Source organism: Globicephala melas, chromosome 10 (assembly GCF_963455315.2).
Source record: "Globicephala melas chromosome 10, mGloMel1.2, whole genome shotgun sequence".
Lineage (NCBI taxonomy): Eukaryota > Metazoa > Chordata > Mammalia > Artiodactyla > Delphinidae > Globicephala > Globicephala melas.
The window spans coordinates 51,527,624-51,548,772 of record NC_083323.1 but is presented as its reverse complement, the minus strand read 5'-3'; the positions used below and the strand labels follow the sequence as shown (position 1 = coordinate 51,548,772).

The 21,149-nt window shown below is 45.4% G+C and overlaps 1 protein-coding gene across 2 annotated transcripts in view; it reads left to right on the top strand.

Annotated features, from left to right (window-relative positions):
* Positions 1-20,795, top strand: part of RASSF3 (Ras association domain family member 3) — a 152,343-nt gene extending 131,548 nt beyond the window's left edge. For both annotated transcript variants that reach the window (XM_060306667.2, XM_030866392.3), the window contains 4 exons: positions 10,267-10,374; positions 12,597-12,825; positions 14,962-15,071; positions 18,102-20,795. In XM_060306667.2, coding sequence (XP_060162650.1) covers positions 10,267-10,374; positions 12,597-12,825; positions 14,962-15,071; positions 18,102-18,251 — 597 coding nt within the window. In that variant the 3' untranslated portion in view covers positions 18,252-20,795. The remainder of the gene's footprint in view (positions 1-10,266; positions 10,375-12,596; positions 12,826-14,961; positions 15,072-18,101) is intronic.
* Positions 20,796-21,149: the final 354 nt, after the last annotated feature.

The following is a 21,149-nucleotide window of genomic DNA, read 5'->3' as shown; positions in this document are numbered from 1 at the left end:
TTAGACTCCGTATTATAATTGGCAAGGAAGAAGACACCAAGCTTGCTCCTGATAGTTTTTCTTGGAGTGCTGGTCTACAGACATTTCTTACTTGCTTGAGGCTCTCCGTCCTCTGTTCAGATTCGGTTGCAGCTGGCAGGGGGATGACTCCGTTGGTCTGCAGGCCTCTGCGCTTCAGTCTCGGATCCCTGCTGTCGTGGAGCTGGAGCCTGCTGCGTCCCCCAGATGGGCTCCACCCGCCTCCTCCCTGGCTGCTGCAGTGTTCCTTCATACTTCCTGTCTGGCTTCCTTCCAGACGAGCCTGCTCACTTCCTTTCTCTGGAACCTCCCCTTATTGCCAAGGTTCCAAGGTTTCACCAGGGATGTGGTGGTCACCAGACCTGACCTCCACACCCTGACCTTTGAAAGAGCCCCTCTTGTCCCTGGGGTAACCTGAATTAGGGAGCTGTGGCTCCTAATTGCTGCCAAAGGAAATGGACGGCTGCTGGGTGACCCGCAGAGCCTTGAGCAGTAACACGGGTCTTAATCTCAAATTTAGGGCGGGCGTTATGTCACTGCTCGACATTGTAGTGCCAGTCTCCCTTCCCTCCTGGGTTCTCAGCCATCTCTTATATGTATTTTTCCCACTAATCTTCCTACTGCCCAGTGGACTTCGTAAGTACTTGATTAGGGTGGTGGTGTAGATGGTACAGAATCTTAGAAAATTTACTGCTGAAAGGGACCATAATCCAATGCTCTCTTAATCAAGGAAACTGAGTTTTTGAGGCCATGCCTTCCTTTGGAAACCTGAGTCTCTTCTTACCGAGATCTCAGAGAGGGGGGCCAGAGGGGGGTGGGGGCAGGGGCAGGAGTGCTGGCTCACCTCAGGCCACATTCTTTTTCTAATTATCGAGCGGGATTTGGATGTGCTTGGCTCTGAGGCCTTTCATAATCTTTCCTTTCTTTGTTGCCTAGAATTTAAAGAAACTTAAGCCAGTTGTGAAATGTATCACCTTTCAGAAATGAATAGCATCTTAATTGACTCCCTTTGAAAACATGTCAAACTGGGATTTTTAAGTCGGAGTGTAATCTGGTATGCCTTGAGGTTGGGACCTCCAGCTGGGGCATGCTGGGGAGACTGGTCCACCTCCAAGTTTGTTTTCTGGCTCCAAACAAATGAGTGGCTGTTTGACGATTGGCACGCGACCCGGTTTTAAAAGTACAACCATATAGGGTATGGCAGACTGGTAACTGGGGGGTTTACAAAGTGAGGTCATGGAAGGCCCAGATGAAACGCTTTTAATGTGTATCACAACTGCAATTAATCTTATTAACATGCTGGGCCTCGGCCTGCTCTCCTGCCCTGGGTGTGCAGGGGTATTCGAGGGGCATGCTTTGAAGGACTCTCTTCTTTGATGGTGCAGATGGATAGCAGAAGCGTATCAGACTTTGTATCTGGTACCATAAAGGCCTTTTGTGTGCCCGTGCAGACGCATTCAGTTTTGAGAAGCAAACAAAACGATGCAGATCGATAAGATAAACAAAAGAGGACGGGTTTTAAATGCAGTCTTGTAGCTGTGGGCTCTGGGACCAGACAGAATCAGGTGAAAAGGGATAGAGCTCCCTCCTAGGTTCCCAGCATCCAGCTCGTTCCAGTTCTGGGAGTGAAAGGTTTAAAAACATGACTTGTTGGGAGGCAAGAGTAAACACAGGAAACAGCAAACTGTAAAAGGTGCTGCGATGCTAAGTCTGAATTGATGGGGTAGCGCAGGGGTTCCTGAGGCTGCTGTGGTTAGGATGGCTTCCTGGGTGGGGTGGCCTTGTGACCCTTGGGAGGGTCACAAGGTGAGGGGGGCCAGTGGGGGGGCAGCACATGGTACTCTTGGAGGAGAGATAAGTGGGCTGAGTGGTAGGGCAGTGCAGTGGTAGGGCTAAGGCTGGGAGGATTTAAAGGCAATAGATAGCAGACTTTGATCTTTCCATCTCTCTCTTTCACAAGTGCATGTAAGAGAAGGCTAGTACAGTATTGCGTCCTTATAAGGCTGCTGCCCAGTTGTTTTTGCGGCCCATTTTTTTTTTTAGAAGTCCTCTAAAATTCCCATCTAGACTCCCTTCTGACATTCTCTTTGTTATTGTTTAACAAGTAGCCTTGCGGACAAAGAGGTTGTTTAAAATTGTTGGGTTCAACAGATGTGGTTTGGGTATGCTAATATATTCTAATGAATACAGAATCTACTCACTAAGTGAATAATTGATGAGAAAAGAAATATCTGTACCTGTATAATGTACCCGTTTGCTCATAATTAATTCATGTCACACTTAAAACATTATTAAAGGTCTGTTCTCTTCAGGTTTCCTTGCTGTGTGCACCCTATGCGGGTTTCTCACCTGCAGGACTTCTCAGAGCCTTTAGCATTCTAAAGTGCATTGGGAATCAGTGCAGTGGGAGGTAGTGGAGGAGAAGGGGGGCAGCCCTTTGTGTCCACAGGACATCTCGGAGGATTAGCGGTCCATGGGGCACCCTGCTGTTTGACAGTGCTGTGTGCGTTGCCCTTACCCTTTCAGCTGCCCTCCATTTTTCCGTTTACTTTTCCTACCCCAAGGTAACAGTGATGCATATCTTGAGCCAGGGAGGGTGAGGGGGCTGTTACATCGTCCCTCCCTTCCTTTTTCTTTGCTATTGGAGCAGCGAACATCTTAGATGGCTGCATAGAAGAGTTGCCTACAAGCTAAATTTGGGCAAGATGAGTCCCCGAATCCTCATATAAATGGAAATAGAGTCCTAGCTCTATATCCTGCCATTAAAAAAAAGAAAGAAAGAAAGAAAAAATCTTCCCGTGTGGCAGGGGGAACAACCTGAGAGTGGCCAGGATGAATCAGCATGCCGTGGCCAGACACCAAGATAAGCGTGACTCTAGACGTGGCACTCGTCCTGCGATCAACCCTGGTGTGGTGAGAACGCAGCAGCAAGCTGTTCTTTTAAGGTCAAGAACAGCAACAAGTGTTCTGGTTCCTTCCTTCAGGAATAGACTCTTCCTTGCTCTTAGAACAGTTGTCTTTTTCCTGTAACATGTTATTTTTACTTTGCTTTCTTATGGCTTTTCCTCCCTAGTTGTTCATTTACACCTGTGCACCTTACAGTACAGCTTCACACTGTCCACTGGAGTCCCACAAGCTGCGTGGGGCTATGTACACTTCAATTATTTAAAATGAAATAAAATTTAAAACTCAGTTCCTCATCTCAAATGTTCAGATACCATGTGTGGCTGGTAACTGTTCCTTTTTGGACAAGGTAGATATAGAATGTTTCCATCATAGCAGATAATGCTGGTGGATGGCACTGATGTATATCAGCCATACTGACCCTTGTGTGGGAAAACTTTTCTGCGTCCCCTCATCACCTCTGGCTACTTTTTTTAAAGTTGTTTTTGGTTGTTTCGTTCTGTTTTCGCATTTTAATGTGCTTCTGATTTTTATTTTGGCTGCATCTTGTGGCATGTGGAACTTCCTGGACCAGGGATCGACCCTACGCCCCCTGTAGTGGAAGCATGGAGTCTTAACCACTGGACCACCAAGGAAGTCCACCTCTGCCTACTTTAACATCTTAGAGCTTGTGGTACCACAAGTGAGGAGTGTCTGACAGACGAAGCTGTCCCCCGTGGCCTTTCTTGGCATATTCATCAGGGTTGAGCAAGACATGCTCCCAGCTTAAAAAACCCTCTTGGGGCTTTGCAAGCTTAGCTCTGTGTGACAGCCCTTCCTGTATTCATCACAGGGTTTTTCCACTTTGCTCACCTAAAGGACATCTCAGGACAGTGTTTTCCTGCTAATCACACTTTAAAATCTAGTTCAGGAGCATCTAACCTGACTTGTTAAAATTTTCTTTTGAGCCCCCCAAACGGCTTGCTCACTAGTTCCTGAAAATCACTGCTGCATACTGTGCTTATGTGCAAACCTGCTTTGATTTGCTTGTAGGTCCCTCCCTGATTGCAGTAGAAGGATCTCTCCCAGAGGAGATTTTTCTGTTTTGTTTAGGTACATGATACTTGGTTTGATGTCTTTGTTGGAACAGAGCCTGGAAGAAAGACATGTGAAGGAGTCATTACCTAGACTCCATTCCATTTGAGCTATCCCTGAATTCCATTTGCAGCAGGGCTGACTGGTCCAGGGAAGTGTGGTCTTAAGGATGAAAGGTGCTTGGTGTTTTATTCCGTACACAATAAAAGGCTGGCATTTGTTCTATCTGTAATTGCACCGGGTACCCCAGTCTGTTTGGGACATGAGTAGGTGACTGCCTGTTTCTACAACTGGAGAGAAGATGAAAAGTAGGAATTCATGAGTTTGGAATGGAGCCTCACTTAGAGAAGGCACCTGTTGACTTGGTAAGTTTACCCTTCTCCACTGACACAGGCTGGACCCCAAACCTGGCCAGGAGTCAGAACTGCTCCCCATGAGAGCGGCAGGACCCACCAGTGGGGAGGTGATGACACTCGTATTGTCTGTCATGCTCCTGTCACGGGCACAGTGCATATATTGTCCTCCACTCAGTCAGGGAATCTGTGCTATTTGCATTTTTAAAAAAGGGTCAGTAGTTTTATTTTTTAAAGAGGTCTATGATGCAAACAAAACAACCCCACACATGCCGGGGCGGGGGGCAGAGAGTAAGACAAACTTGACTAGACTGTGAACCAAGAAAAGGCAGAAAGGCAGGGACCACAGTGGTCTCTCCTGGCTTTATGTGCTTGGTACAGAGATGGGCACCAGTAGGCAGGCAATAAATAGTTGTTGATAATAAATGAGTTCTATTTTCATAACAGTTCTATAAAGTCCATATTGCTTTTCACATTCTAAAGAGATAAGAAAACTGAGACTCAGAGAGGTTAAATAACTTGCCTATGGTCACACAGCCAGAACGTGGCAGAGCTGTGATTCAGACCTAAGTATGCCTAAGCCGTAGACCACATACCTTCACCAGGCTCAAACAGAGGGAGAGGTAGGGCCATATTCACCTTCTCGCTCTCCCTCTTTCTCTCGCACATAGTTACTCTCAGATGCTTTATATTTGTTAGGTTTATTTTTATTGTTGCATTTTTAACTTAAATTATTTTATGCTGCATTTTATATAGTCCTGTCTGTCAATTATATCTCAATAAAACTGGAAGGAAAAAACTTTAATTTTGATATTATTTCAAAATTACAGAAAAGTTAGCAAGAAGGGTATACACAGTGTCCAGACCCTTTGTCCAAGTTTGTAGGGGTCTGTATAGTCTTGGACAATCTTGATTCGCGATCTGCTCTAGCCTAGGGCGGGGCCACGCTGCCTGGGATTCCTGTGTGTCTGCGAGGTAGGGCGTGTCCTTTATGAAAGGTCACCGGTGTAAAAACAGTGATGTGACCCCACCCAGGAACTGAGGCAAACCCTAGAGCAGCCATACAGGGCTTGCTTGCTAGATGTAAACATGAGAGAAGAGTCTAGGGTTTATAATTTTGCATGGAAGAACTCTCCCTCTGAGAAACCGGAGGGTTTGGGGAATGTAAAAGAAAAGTGGCTTATAAAAAAGATGACTTGTAACTTCCCAAACACTCTCAGGCGTGGCATCATACCCTCCTCGGCTGCCAAGAACAATAATGGATGCGTTCACAGACGCATGCGCCCATGCCATTTCCTCTCCTCGCCATACAGTTAAAGATGAACGTCTGTGCTCTGCCGTCTCTGTTCCATGCCCACCACACGGGTTTTTTTTTAACCCTCTGCTTCTTGATTTCACTTCTGTACGCATTGTACCTACTTCCTCCCTTCTGGGTTCTGTCCTGCCCCGCGAAGATAACCGTGTTCCCAAAGGCACTGTGTTTGGAGGACAGGCAGGATTCTTCCCTGTGTGAGAGGAAGAGGTGGCGGGTCTCTTTTAAAGGGGCAAACTATCCGGACGTTTTCCAGATCAGGAGACTTTCTCCAGTTCTGACACTAAAAGAAACCAGTGTCCTCCGCTCCAGGGCCTGAGCTTGCGACTCCTGTGCCTTTCCCTCTGCTGCCAGACTCCTTCACTCAGTTATCTTGGAAGCCTTTTTTCTTTGACATTCCTCACTCATACTCCACCTGTGCTGGACCGGAAGTGCCATGAGGGCAGAGGTGGTGTCTGACATCCCCACGCAGAGCAAGGCCTGGCACACAGCTTCTGCTCAGCAAATATTTGCTGAATGAATAGGCCTTGATCTGTGGCCTTGGTGTACAGTTGCTCCCTCAGTTGACTTAAATATACAAGATCACAGTGACTTCCTTGGCGGTCCAGTGGTTAGGAGTCTGCCCTCCCACTGTAGGGGGCACGGGTTCGATCCCTGATCGGGGAACTAAAATCCCACAAGTTGCGGGGTGCGGTAAAAACAAACAAGATCACAGAAGAGAGTGTAGATCTTAGAAGTTCTCATCACAAGAAAAAAAAAATTATGTATGGCGATGAGTGTTAACTTACTGTGGTGATCGTTTTTATATACATATAAAATTACGCTGTACCCCTGAAACAAATACAATGTTATATGTCAATTATATCTCAACTGAAAAAAGAAGACAACTAATGTCTCATCAGAAATAATGCAAGCAACTCTTTTCCTGTTATGACTCAAGACCAAAAAAAAAATACAGTGGTGATTGTTTTCTAATGTGTAAGAATATTGAATCATTATGTTGTATACCTGAAACTAATATAATATTTTAAGTCAATTATACTTCGATGAAAAAAATACAGGATCATAGCCTTTTAGGTTTGAGCTGCTTCTGTGGGATTTGCTTTCCAGTTGATCTCACTTTTAATAGTGAGATTTTAGCTTTGGAAGGGACCTTTGGGTCCACCTGTTTTCTGTCGTTGCTTCCTACAGTTTCCTGGGTTTTTAATCTCTGATGAAGGTAGCAGAGTGGTTATACAAGCATGTCTCAGTTATCTGTACTTGGATGACCCAGAGCAAGTTTCTCTTCCCAGACTGGCTTGCTCCTTTGACTTTGCTCAAGCTTCTGGGAAGGCTGACTTGAGGAGGCCTCAGGGTGGATGCTAAGTCCAGTAGCATCAGCAAAACCTGTGATTAAGAACTCACCAGGGCTTCCCTGGTGGCGCAGTGGTTGAGAGTCCGCCTGCCGATGCAGGGGACGCGGGTTCGTGCCCCGGTCCGGGAAGATCCCACATGCCGTGGAGCGGCTGGGCCCGTGAGCCATGGCCGCTGAGCCTGCGCGTCCGGAGCCTGTGCTCCGCAACGGGAGAGGCCACAGCAGTGAGAGGCCCGCGTACCGCAAAAAAAAAAAAAAAAAAAAGAACTCACCAAAATGGGGCAGTTCCCTGGTGGTCTCATGCTTAGGATTTGGCGCTTTCACCGCTGTGGCCCGGGTTCAGTCCCTGGTTGGGGAACTGAGATCCTGAAAGCCTCGTGGCATGGCCAAAAGAAAAAAAAAAAGAGGCAAGTAAATTGAACAGACATTTAAAAACAAAAAACTGATCAAGATAACTTGACCACCCTGCCCTTTGCTCTTAATCACTCCCATCACCCCTTCTCTGTCTCTTCATTCTTAGACTTCTTCCTTCTTCTTTAAGTAGTAAGCCCCTAGGTGTATCTGTGCTATAATATTCATGTAATTTGCTGTTTTATATATTTTTTATGGTGAGCCTTTAGTTTCCTCAATTCCTTGAGTGGAACCATCTTGTCCCATTGGTCACACTGGGGAAGCAGATCTCTGCAAGCAGGAAGCACCTTGGAGATGTCTACTCCAGTCCCTTTATTTGATAGGAAACAAGGGAGCAGATGCAGACAGGTTAGTAGCCCAGGGCACAGGATTAGTCAGTGACAGACCCGGACTAGGCCCAGGTCTGGCTGGAATGCAGCACTTTCCCAGCACCCTTTGCCCTGCCATCATCACATCCCACCCCCATGAAATGGAAAATCTCTTATTGTATACTTTTTTTTGGTCTTTAAAAATTTTTTTGTTTTATAATTCTTTTCTTTTTTTTATTGAAATGTAGTTGACTTACTATGTTTCAGGTGTACAGCAAAGTGATTCAGTTTTATATATCTATAGATACATCTATCTATCTATATATTTTAATTTATTTTCCTTTTTTTTTTTTGGCTGCATCGGGTCTTAGTTGCGGCACACGGGATCTTTGTTGAGGCTTGTGGGATCTTTTCGTTACGGCGCGCGATCTGCTTGGGCTTCTCTCTAGTTGTGGCATGCGGGTGGGCTTCTCTCTAGTTGTGGTGTGCGGGTTTTCTCTGGTTGTGGTGCACAGGCTCCAGCATGCGTGGGCTCTGTGGGTTGCAGCACACGGGCTCTCTCATTGAGGCGCGTGGGTTTAGTTACCCCACGGCATGTGGGATCTTAGTTCCGCGACCCGGGATCGAACCCGCGTCCTCTGCATTGGAAGGCGGATTCTTTACCACTGGACCACCAGGGAAGTCCCCAGATACATATATTCTTTTTCAGGTTCTTTTCCATTATAAATTGTTAGAAGATATTGAATATAGTTCCCTGTGCTATACAGTAGGTCCTTGTTGTTTATCTATTTTATATATAGTAGTGTGTATCTCTTAATCCCAAATTCCTAATATCCCTCCCCCCTCTTACAGTATACTTTTTAGGATATGCTTTGAAGAGTCTTTGGACAGTTCATAGTGAAAAATGAATGTTGAAACAGAGACTGTCTCGTTTTCTCCTTTAGCTATGGCCTGTAGCTGCCTAATTGTGGATTGGAAGGGGCAGGGCCAGCAGAGAAATGTGAGAGACACGTTGGAGATAGTCATTGAAGCTTCTGAAAAGTTATTTTAATCTACGGCTTTTTCTCCCCCTAACCACTGACACCAAAAATAAGACTGCATTGGGGTTTTACATTGGTAGATAGGGTGCTCCCCAGGGACTTCGAGGCTTGCTCCTGAAGCTGGGCCGTGACCATGCCGTCCCCCAAACACTGACCCCTCGGTCCACACTAGGACAGGTCTGGAATCGAAAAGTTACTGAGATGACTTGTAGTCAGCACACCCCTCTCGGGGTCTCCAATCCAGGAACTTGAGACCTGAATGGATTTTATACCCCTTAAAGCTCTCCTGCAGTTTCTGTCGTGGCCGTTCCGTGTGTATCTATCACGGTAGCTCACAGTGCGTAGGTGGGAGCAAACACCTGCTTGGATAACCTCCAGCTGTGAGGTTGGGGTGATTATCTGGCTGGAAGAGAGGTATCTTTTTAAAGGTTTTATTTTGGGGGAGAAATCATCCGATCTTATTGTTCTTCCTCTCTGTTCTGAAGATTGTTAGGACCCTTCATCTTTTTTGAGTTGCTTCTCAGGTTTGAATCTGATTATGCAGGCTTTCCTTTACGTTTTCAAACACCCACACGGGAATGGTGGAGATTTAGTGGAAATAACATAGAGGACCTGGATTAAAATTGAGCTTGGTCTCTTAACCAGTTGGGTTGTCCCCGGCAAGCCACTTGACCTCTGTGAGTCTCAGTGTCCCTGTCTGTAACAAGGAGACGCTAATTAGTGAGGATTAAATGGGGATCCCATATGGAAGTACGTGGAGTTACTGAGGGTTGGTGGGCTTTGGAATCAGGTTTTTCAGGTAAGCTCCAGCCCTTCTGCAGAGCAGTTAAGTTTTTGTTAGTAGGTTGATTTACTTCTTAGAACTTGATCTCATCCAGTAAAAATGCCGACTTGGTTAAGTTGTTGGGAGAAATAAATGCAATATAAGTCAGGTGCCTGGTATACTGGGCTTCATGGGGCCAACAGATTCTGGAGTGTGGCCATCAGTGATTGCATATGAGCCATCGCATGATGTCATGCATTGTTTGAGCTCTTTAGACAAAAACAGGTAGTGAATGTTTCACAGTGATGAAAGGATTTAACTAAAATCTTCCCCTCCAGAGTGTGGGGGGAGGCAAGGGTGGGGTGAGACTGGGAGGGGCAGGGGTTGAGAGTGGGTGGGTCCAGGAAGTCTGGTTACTTCTATCTTGGCATGAGGATTTGTTTGGAAGATTAAATGACCTTCTTGGTAGTTGTATAGAATTTGACAGGTCAGGGATTAGTGCCAGTTTAACACTTATTAACTACCATACTTTTTGCTGATAAAGATTGTAAAGCTATAAAGATCATAAAGTTCATAGGATTTGTGTGTGTGTGTGTGTGTGTGTGTGTGTGTGTGTGTCAAGGTAAAGTGCTCCGTAGTTGTTGTTATATGGAATGTGAAAAGAATCCTGGCTTATCTGCATTTTTTTCTGTGATAGCTCATGTGTGACTTGGCTTATTTTTCTTCTAGGATGTGGAGAAAGATAAGGAAACCCACAATTACCTCAGCAAAGAGGAAATCAAAGAGAAAGTTCATAAATACAACTTAGCAGTCACAGACAAGTTGAAGATGACCTTGGTGAGTACCCATACTAATAATACTGTTTAGGTTGACACGTGTTGAAAGACAACTATAAGTTGTTGGTACTACAGTCTGTATGTTTTAAAATCTCTGAATCATACTTGCAGAACCTTAATGGTCGAGGTATACAGGACCGGAGAATGGGATATTTCTGCATCTTTCAAATGAAAGCTGTATTTTGAAGTAGCTTTATCTCAAAATCAATCAGCACTTCCTAAGATTTTATATTAAAACATGTTATGATCCCCAAAGGATTTTTAACACTGAGTGTAATCCCTTGCCTGTTTTTAACACATGGGCAGTAACTCAGATTCTAATAAGGCCTTAGATAAGTTTTATCTTGTGTAAATAAATTTGGAAGTGTCAGGAAAAGGATCTTGTGCCCCTGGATTGGGATCTAATTGAGCTCGGATTTTTCTCAGCTGGAGAAAAATGTGTATTATGGAGTATGTAATGCTCGGCTTTCTACATTGTTGTTTCAGGCTCCTGCAGCCTTGTGCCGATGCTGTTAGAAGCTCGGTGGGGAGCAAGGGGGTAGGAGGGAGAAGCACAGGTTTAGTGACAAAGAAAGGGGGGACCCAAGGCAGAGCCAGGTGTACGTTCCTCTAACTGGTCTGGCCTCGCCCATCCACTTGATGACTTTCCTCGAGGCACCTGCCATCCCTCGGTGCCAGTGTCCAGGGCCCTTGGACCCCTGCCTGGCACTCTATTGACTGTGACCTGACAGAGTTCAGCAAAGGACAGGGCGACCGGTTAGAACAGGCCCTACTGAATTCTGTGACCCTTGGGGAGGAGCTTTTAAATATAAACTCTTGTGATAAAGGATCCCTCCCTAGGGGGACTCCACCAAAAAGGGGAGACAGTGGATGATCTCAAGATTATTCCTCATTATTCCAGCAGTCGTACTTCTCCTTCTTCAAACACGGTTTTTATCAAAGCAGAAAAATTCCACATCCCTCCTCTTCCCCTTGGAGATGAAAACAGATGCAAGTTTCCATGTCGTTTCAAAGATGAAAAAAAATGTGAAGTGTTGTATAATACTTTCCACAAGAATGAGTGAGTGAATTAGTATTATAAATTGACCTTGTGGAAAGGAAGAAAAATCATGGCCTGTAAAGGAGATTTTTCATGTTCTGTGTTAACTGTGTCATTTATTTATAACACCTGAAGATTTGTTTAAATAAAACATTACAATGTTTTTTTACCTAAACATACTAAAAGTTAAAAGTGAAGACCAGACTATTGTAACGATTTTTAGCAACTAAGAAATAATAATTCTACAGCAGTTAAGATAAGTGCTAAACTCATCAAATTGTGTATATTAGATATGTGCAGCTTTTTGTGTGGAAAAATTGTACCTCAATAAAGCTGTTCAAAACATACTTATATATAGAAGGAGACATCAATACCATGTTCAATCAAAAAAGACAAGTGCTTGGGAATTCCCTGCCCGTCCAGTGGTTAGGACTCCATGCTTCCACTGCAGGGGGCACGGGTTCTATCCCTGGTTGGGGAACTAGGATTCTGCATGCTGTGTGGCCTGGCCTCCCCCCGGCAAAAAAAAAAAAAAGATAAGTGCTTGTATTATAATGTCTGTGGTTCACATCATAGCTTGAATTTGTTTTAAAAATGTTGCTGCTTGAGGTGTCTGAAATGCCTCGTCCTGTATCCCGTGCTGTGGCAGATCCCATGCTATATAAAATAGGTTAAGCAAAACTGGTAACCTCTGGTACCGCTAGGAATGAAAGTAGCTTGTTTTCCTCCCGTCTGTTCCTTGTTACTTGAGTATTTCAAAGTCCTAATTGTGACTTTCCTTTTCTGTGTAATAGCTGGCCATCAGTTGATGTTGTTTCCTTTGTGCAGTTAGCCTGGACATATCCCCAAGCTTTAATAAGCCCTGTGGTTTGGCCAGCATCTGGGCCAGGGGATTGTAACCTCACCCGTGGACCCTGACCTTTCACATGTAGCTTCAGTGGCATGAGTCCTGGACTTTGGTCCCCACATCTGCCCTGCAGACCTCTCCTCTGGAAGCACTTTCCTGGAGTGTGTTAACCTCCCCCGAGGTCATTCCCTGAGGGGCAGTCTTGAGTGAGGTTCTGTCACAGAGCTGAAAAAGAAGAGAACAAGAGAAGGAGTGTTTCACCTTCCTTTTTTGTTGTTTTGATATGCTCCTTCCCTGAAATGCCCAGCTAATGTGTGTGTTTTTATTCCTGCTTCAGAATTCAAATGGGATTTACACTGGCTTCATTAAAGTACAGATGGAACTCTGCAAACCTTCACAGACTTCTGGAAAACTTGCTCCCAGTAGCAATGGCTGTATGAATACACTCCACATCAGCAGCACAAACACTGTCGGGGAAGTGATCGAGGCCCTGCTCAAGAAGTTTCTTGTGACCGAGAGCCCTACCAAGTTTGCACTTTATAAGCGTTGTCACAGGGAAGATCAAGGTACCCTGCCACACTTAAAATGAAAATGGTCCCCGCTTTTATTTCTGTCTTTTGGCCTCATTAGTGGAAGGGAGGTGATAGGTGTGTCAGTTATGTCAGGGCCCAGGGCCAGATTCTGGAATAAATGGTGATCACGGTGTGTGCTTAATGCTTCTTGGCTGTCTGTGTCTTTCAGTTGGACAGTCGTGGGTCTTAGGAGCCCAGATACCAGATACCCATATGTGATGGGTATTTATGGAGGATTTGTGATGTGCACAGGAGGATAGCCTTTTTTCTTTTCTTTTTTCCATCACTTTGATTTTAATTCTCTTTCGGACAGAAGAGAATGCATCTGAGCTTGAAGTTTTCAGTAGCACATCGACATTGGATGTGCATCCGAACATGGAGTGATTGGTGGCCTTGCATTCCCGAGACCGGAGGATCGGAGGCACATGTGTATTAGTGCACATTACAGACTTATGTAAATGGCACAGCCTTGGGCTCTCCTTCTCCCTTAGCCTGCCTTGCACTAGGTGTTACCCGGGGGCATGTTGGCCCCCTGGCCCCCCAGGGGCTCATGCAATGCGCAAATAACATTTTTATCTGAGGTCTGCCTGTCTGAACTTAATACCCACAATCAGTGGATTAAAAAGATAATTTTTTTTTTTTTGCGGTACGCGGGCCTCTCGCTGTTGTGGCCTCTCCTGCTACGGAGCACAGGCTCCAGTCGCGCAGGCCCAGCGGCCATGGCCCATGGGCCCAGCCGCTCCACGGCACGTGGGATCCTCCGGGACCGGGGCACGAACCTGCATCCCCTGCATTGGCAGGCGGACTCTCAACCACCGCGCCACCAGGGAAGCCGCCAAAAAGAGAATCTTAAATTACTGCATGAAACTGAATAAGATATTCCAGGTCAGGTCATCATTGAACAGAAATTGATACCAATGGTGGACAACAAGTGATTCAGTGAGTCACTAAGTGCTAATTTGAAAATGGTGTGTATATGTGAACATTTAAGCTTTCCCTAATTTTTCTGGGTTGAGCCTATAGCAGCTGGAGTAGAAAATAAACTCACCTTGGCATGATGGGAAAATCCTTTGGTTGCCTGGGGATGAAGCCCAGCTAGATGCTGAGTATGCTCATGTTTCTTCAAACCGTATTATGGGCTGGGCCTGCAGAATACAGAGATGAATAGGGTAAGGTTCCTGTCCTCCAGAGGACACAGGCTCAGCAGTGGGGGAAAGTTTACATCTACAGGGAAATCAGCACCTACAATGCAGTTGTATCCGGAAGTACTGAAATAATACCGGTCAATTGATGGTATTTTGTCCTGCCAGCTTCTTTGCCTGCCCACCTGGACTTTAGCTGCATAATCTGACGGTGATAGCATCTTGCTGATATATTACCCACACGGCAAATCTTTTAACCCTACAAGGCAATGCCAGTAGTGTGTGTGTGTGTGTGTGTGTGTGTAGCACAAGATACATGTAGCTGGGTGGACTGCTTCGTTTGTTTGTGGCTGCTAATTCTAAATTAATCTGTAGAGAGATTTGCTTCTAGAGTTCTGATTTCATGTTCTTGGGATGGTATTTTTTTTTTTATTGTTTTTAAAGGGGTGTGCAGATCCTTTTTTTAAGTTTATTTTGCTTTTTTTTTTTTTTTTTTTTTTTGCGGTACGCGGGCCTCTCACTGTTGTGGCCTCTCCCGTTGCGGAGCGCAGGCTCAGCGGCCATGGCTCACGGGCCCAGCCGCTCCGCGTCATGTGGGATCTTCCCGGACCAGGGCACGAACCCGTGTCCCCTGCATCGGCAGGCAGACCCCCAACCACTGCGCCACCAGGGAAGCCCTATTTTGCTTTCTAAAAGGAGGAGCAGAATTAATCATAAGCCCATTTGAGGAGCGATACTCATTTAAATTCATTCTTGAGAATGGTTTCCTTTTTAATCAAGGCACAGTTTCTATTATGCAGATAGAATGGAAATAGTATAGAATTCATTCCACTGTGGGCTATTTATTGGTAACAAGATCAGGAGGATGGTGCCTTGGTAGCCAGGGTAATAACACTGTTGCCTTGGTCTGGGCACAGGGTGGTGAGGGGTGCTGGTCTGGGGAATGATGTTGTGCTCTGTCTGTGACATGGCGCTTGTTCCTCACCAGTCTACGCCTGCAAGCTCTCAGACCGGGAACATCCACTCTTTCTGCGTTTGGTAGCAGGGCCCAGGACAGACACACTCAGTTTTGTTCTCCGTGAACATGAATTTGGAGAGGTAAGTGATTGTTCCTTCTTGCTTTGGACTCTGCAGACCAACTGGCCCTGTCTTATTGCTCTGCTCTAGTGACTTTGCCATTGCAGAGGAGGACGGGATGGGGGAGGCGGAGGGGAGAGGGAACGTGTGTGCCTGTGTGTCTGTCTGCCTGTCATGGGAGGAGAGGTTGTCCTGTGGAGGGAGGGTGCCTTCCTGTGTGTGTTTGAGTTGTCAGAAATGAACCCAAAGTTAGCCTACAACATAATTCTTTTATAACACTCATTATGTTGGTCTGTGATTTTCAGAGGTGGGAGGAAATAAATTTTTTTTTAACTTGATCTCCACCCAGAGAGTCATTTTCACCCCTCTACCTCCAAATTACTCTAATCCAGCTGAGCTTTGAAAGTCGACACTCTCCATATGTTTGCTGCTAACCAAAGCCCCCAGGCTCCTTCGCTCTAAAGGGAAGTAAAAGGAACCGCCATCTCTTTACTACAAAAGACATTTAACTTTCTAGAATCTTTCTTTCCTCTTTGCCCAGATGATTAAGAAATTATGTTTCTACATGCATCATTTGCCATTTTCTCTTCAGGGAGGATTGTATTTAGGTCAATTCAGTTGAAGGAAAGAGCACTTCAGACTGTCCTTCTAGATCAGGTGTCACTTGAGATCTCTCAAGCTCTGGGTCTCAGCCTTTTGTCTGGACTCGGAAATGGCGTGAATTGAATGGCATGAATTGTCCGTGTAGAACATTTTGTAATGCAGCGAGAATAGAGTTTCTAGGTTAAAAGTTAGGAAACCAAGACTCTGCTTCCTACTGTTCCTCTTGTTAGATTAGGAGCACGACCTTGGGTAAATGTTCTGATCTTTTCAGTCCTCAGTTTTAAAATCTGTGAAGTGGGACTAAAGACTTGAAAAGTTGGTTTTGAGTCGCAAATTAGAAATGTATGTAAACGCTTAGTAAATAGTATGTTTATATGTCAGTGTAAATTGGAACTTAACTAGGAAGTTTTAGGAAGACAATGAGTTTGGACATTTTGGAAGCTTCTTTCGATTCTCATGTTTTGAAATTTTAAAAATCCACTCTCATTTTGGGGAGAGAGCTGGGTGCAGAAGTCTAAACTTTGGCTTCTGAGTTTGGCACATAGCAGCCTTTGCTCTGCAAGCCCAAGCCAGACGCATCAGCATAGTCTTGTCAGCGTCTTATCTTTCTTGGTGCTGGTTTCTAAGTGTTGCACATAGTTTAGTGCAGTTGGAGCTACATTGTCTGGGAGGGAATTATGTTGGCTTAGTTTTTTTTTGTTTTTCTTTTTGCGGTACGCGGGCCTCTCACTGCTGTGGCCTGTCCCGTTGCGGAGCGCAGGCTCAGCGGCCATGGCTCACGGGCCCAGCCGATCCACGGCATGTGGGATCCTCCTGGACCGGGGCACGAACCCGTGTCCCCTGATTCGGCAGGCGGACTCTCAACCACTGCGCCACCAGGGAAGCGCTTGGCTTAGTTTTGAAATTCACTTTACATTGTGTTCTAATGCTCCGGACTGCTGTTCTGACTTCTGTATTGTGTTCTGATTCTCAGGTTTTCAAGGTTAACTGACTTGAGGGAAGAAACTTTCCATAGCTGTCAGGGAGTGGGAGGGAGATGATATTTTATAATGTCTTTACTTTGAAGAATTTATGTGAAAAATAAGATGTTAATTTTTAAATTAACAGAATATTCTAATGTAGAAAGTTTTGCTCTCCTGCTTCACTTCTCATTTTCTTTAATAACTAGCTCACACGCAGTCTCTGAGAGCCTTCTGTCATTGGCCCACTTGGTGGTTTTATTCTGTCTCCTCTCTCTGCACCTGTATTTGGTTATCTCGTCTTTTCCCTACCCCATAACCCTGGGAATCCCCCATCAGAAATTGCTCCTGGCCCAGTGGTTCTCAGCCCAGGACCCAGGGCCTCCTTTTGGGTGGGGAGGACGTGTAGGTTGAAAAATTAAAAAAAACCCTCCCAGGTGAAGCCATATACCCTTCTTGATACTCACTGCTTAAATTTAAAAAAATTTTAAAGAAAAACCTGACAAACATTTATTTTGTGCCTGCTAAGTACCAGCTGCTATTAGAGAAAGAGAACTCAGAAACTCAAGGGCCAAAGACAAAGCCCAAATAGTGAGAAGTACAATAGCTGCAGTGTAGGCGAGAGAGATACTAAGCAAATAATTATAATAATTTTTAGATCTTTTGTGATCAGGTTGTGTTCAAGGCTACCAGAGATCAGCGAGAGCCTCTAATAGACTTAATCCTGGCTGGGAGAGAAGGGGAGGAAATCATGGCAGGCTTCCTAGAGAAAGTGGCATTTAAGCTGGGACTTGAAGGTTGAGAAGGAGTTCGCCAAGCGAAGTGGAGGAAGGGAGAGCATGTGCAAAGCCATGTCAGCTAATGAGTGAGGGGCACAGTGAGAGAGATGTGGCTGGGGAGGGGAGGGTCTTTCAGACTCAGCAGAAACAACCAAGGGAAGCCATTGAATGATTCCAAGCAGGGGAGAGTGATGCTTAGATTGGCATTTTACAGAGAGTATTCATATTCAGGCTGGCTGTTTGGTGGAGCTGGGAGGCTGTCCCAGGGATGGAGGAGAAGATGGCGGTGGACAGCACTAGGGAGAGCTGCCTAGGAGGTGGTGAGATTGACCCTGGGAGCTGGGAAGGAAGGCAGTGACAATGAGGGCTCCCCGTAGAGGGAAGGTGGAAGGAGTGTGGAGTTATCGCTCATGCCTCTGGGGGTCAGAGTGTCTAAAGGAGGACTTTGGTCTTAGAGCCCTTTTGGAGGAGGCTGGAAGGAGGGGAGCAGAGGGCGATGGGAGTGAACCAAGCAGGGAGTGGACGGCGTGGAGATCTGGTCGGGAGGCTCAGCTCTTGTCCACCAGGACTCCCGAGAGGGCCGGGCAGTGCTGGGCAGTGTGCGTTGGGAGGGGAGGGCAGCCACGCCTCCCTGCGCTGGCGTCCGCATTCCTAAGTCTTGATGCTGAATTAAACACCTGGCATTTTTTCATATTTGTGTTCTCTCACAGTGGGAAGCCTTCAGCCTGCCAGAGTTACAGAATTTCTTGCGGATCTTGGATAAGGAAGAAGATGAGCAGCTACAGAACCTGAAGGAGCGCTACGCGGCCTACAGACACAAGCTGGAAGAAGCCCTCAGCGAGGCCTGGAAACCCGGGTAAAGTGTGGGGCTCGCTGCCCCTTGGGGACAGTGCGGGACCTGCGTGCAAACCAGCAGCCAGTGTGTCTCTTGTCGGAGGGCGGTTTTCTTGCCCCATGATGCTAGGGCCTTTCCCCTTTAAAAATCTCTAGATCTAGTTCCCCAAACCGGTCACGCAGCATCCTGCACCTTGGGCATCCTCTGTAAGGGATTCTGCAAGCTTGTTCTGTTAAGGCACTGCGGTGTTACCTCTTGGCAAGCTGTGAACCTGTAGTCTCATCTGGAGCATTCTAGAGTGTTTTGAAGCATGGACTCTGGGGTTTTTTTCCCTTTTCTCTTATTTTGTTTTAGTTATTTTAATTATGTGATGATGATGTTAAGCTTAAGGTTGTGCAAATGATTTTTTAAAAGCTTAACGAGGAATCTATCTGAATACTTGTCATGTTGAAACTACCTGTTACGGTTTGTTTTTTCTTTCAAATGTCACAGGCAACGGTCCACATGAATTGAAGGGCACAGGAAGCTAGGAACTCTGAGGAATTGGTGAAGGATTTTGGAGGAGTCTGACAAAGAAAGTAAAGAGCAAGTTTGGAAGAAGGTGGGGTGGAAGTGGGGAGCCCTGATGGGAGGTGTTTTGGGCAAGTGGATGGTAGAGGAGAAGGTGAATTTGCTTGTAGACGAGTTAAAAGCTTTCAGTTTAGAGACGTGAAATCCCTTGTCATGTTGCTTGACAATATGAGTGGGTAAAACGTGGGAGCAGAACCAAAGAAAGTAGGAGCTGGACCAGAAGGAGGGACTAACTGCAGCTGGCCAGAGAAGGCAGGTGAATCTTTCAAACAGGGACAGAGCCGCCCTCTGGGTGGACCAGCGCCCATTCTGCCTTCCTTCCTGGAGTGGAAGGTCTGATTGGTGCAGCTTCTCTGGGCCGATGGGGCAGTGAGCATCTGTTATGACTCCTGTGAAGTGACAGTTTTCCCCCGAGGTCCTTTTCAAAGTGGAAAAGGAGTTTGGGGAGGAGGCACTCGCCCAGATTGTTAGCATCCGGGACATTTGTCAGGTGAGGCGCTCCCAGTATACTTGTGACGGTCACTCCCTCCGCTCCCTCGGTTTCCCTTTTGTCTTTCCCTCCCTTCTTCCTCCTACCCTCTCCTCCCTGCTTTCCCTTCTGCCTTTGTCTTATCAATAGAAGTGCGATCTTACATAATGTAGAACAGGGGTATGGATTAAAGACCCAGGACAGTCAGACCCTCAGTTCCAAAGGGTGACCTGGCTGTAAGGCAGCGGGCAGTGTCCACCCACAGCGGACCACACAGGAGGGGGGGGGTTCTTTATGGAAACATTTTAACAGAAGTGCATGTTCCTGCAAACCAAAGAAATGCATGTGCAATAAGAGCCTTCCTTAAAGCAGGTTAATAACCTCATTTCACGCAGCAGTTAATCTGAAAACAACAGGAAAGGTGTACTGTGCCAGTCTATTTTTAGTCTAGATATTGTTTGTTTATAAATTCCCAAGGAATTGTTGACACTTCGGTGACACCTAATGGATTCTTTTTGAAATTCCAAGGTGCTTCAGTTCTTTGCCTCTTAAGTGAACTGTGCCTTTTTTATTGCATTTCTGTTCTCTTCCTGGTGGCTCTTCTGACTCTGCATAGAACACCCGTCTTGCTGGAGGCAGATCAAAGTGTCGCTTCTGCTGTGCCACACACGTACTGAGACAATCATATCTTCCTAAGCTTTTTAAGGAAAGTTGGAAAGCAAAAAAAAGTAGAAATAGCTATAAAATATGTATAGCACATCTTGTTTAATTTTGCATGTAAGTTCTTTTCAGCGCATCAGTGAGGTTTTAGTGACATTGTCATCCAACGCTTCTACCTTCATTGTTCAGGGAACGCCTTCATGATTTTCATACTGGTTTTACTATTCAGATGATGGCTTGGGTGTGAGTATACTGTTATCGACCACCTGGTCTTTTAATTACCCATCCCAGTAAGTTCATATTTTGTGAAGCCTTTGTTTCTCAGATGAAGACACTGTTAGAACCTTAAAGTAGTAGCTGATGGGTATCTGTGAAAATTTTTTTTTTTTTTTACTTGAAGTAGATTGTCTAAATTAGGCATCCTCGTCTGTATTATCCAGGACCTTGCTCACTGTCATGTGCACTACAAGTTGCAATTTGGAAAACTTAGACTGTGTTGAAATTCTGTCGGTTCATGGTTCTTGAAGACCGACGGTCTCTCCCAAACACTGGTGACTGCGGCAGCATTTTTAATGTGTAAGAGGCCACTGAGGCCAAAGAGTTTTAAAAATCATTGTACAAACTCTTATGTTAAATTAAACTATCTAAGCTTTGCTGTAATACTGTTTTCTCTTCAATATGTGATGGTACAGGAACGAGGTTAAATGAAGCGGTAGTGTTGCAGGGGAGCATTTTAAATCGCAGAAGTAAAAAAATTATAATATTTATAATTTTGATGAGCTTATTTTTATGGGGAAGAGTTTTCTTCCCTAAAATTGTTTCTGGTATGGCAAATCGTTTCCATTATTAAAAGTTGACGTTGTTAGTTGATGTTTGTGTGTTTTTATTTATGGTTATACGCCAGGTAAAAGAAGGTCACAGGGGTGGGGAAGAGCTGCTTTTGTAGATACTTGGGGACACGGGCTGGAATATGCCAACTTTCACTAGGTTTGAATGGGGCACATTTGTTCTCCCAAATGTCATTTTTTCCTTTGCCTTATCCTCTGGGGCGAATAACCAGAGGTGAGTGTCTGCCCATACAACACATTCCTAAAACAATTGTTTTGTGAAATATACATATATTTACAAGTTTATAAAGCATGTGAATAGGTTAGAAATTATTATAAAGTGGCTGCCCTGTGACCACTACCAAAATAGAACATTGTCTCTTTCTTAGCCTCTTCC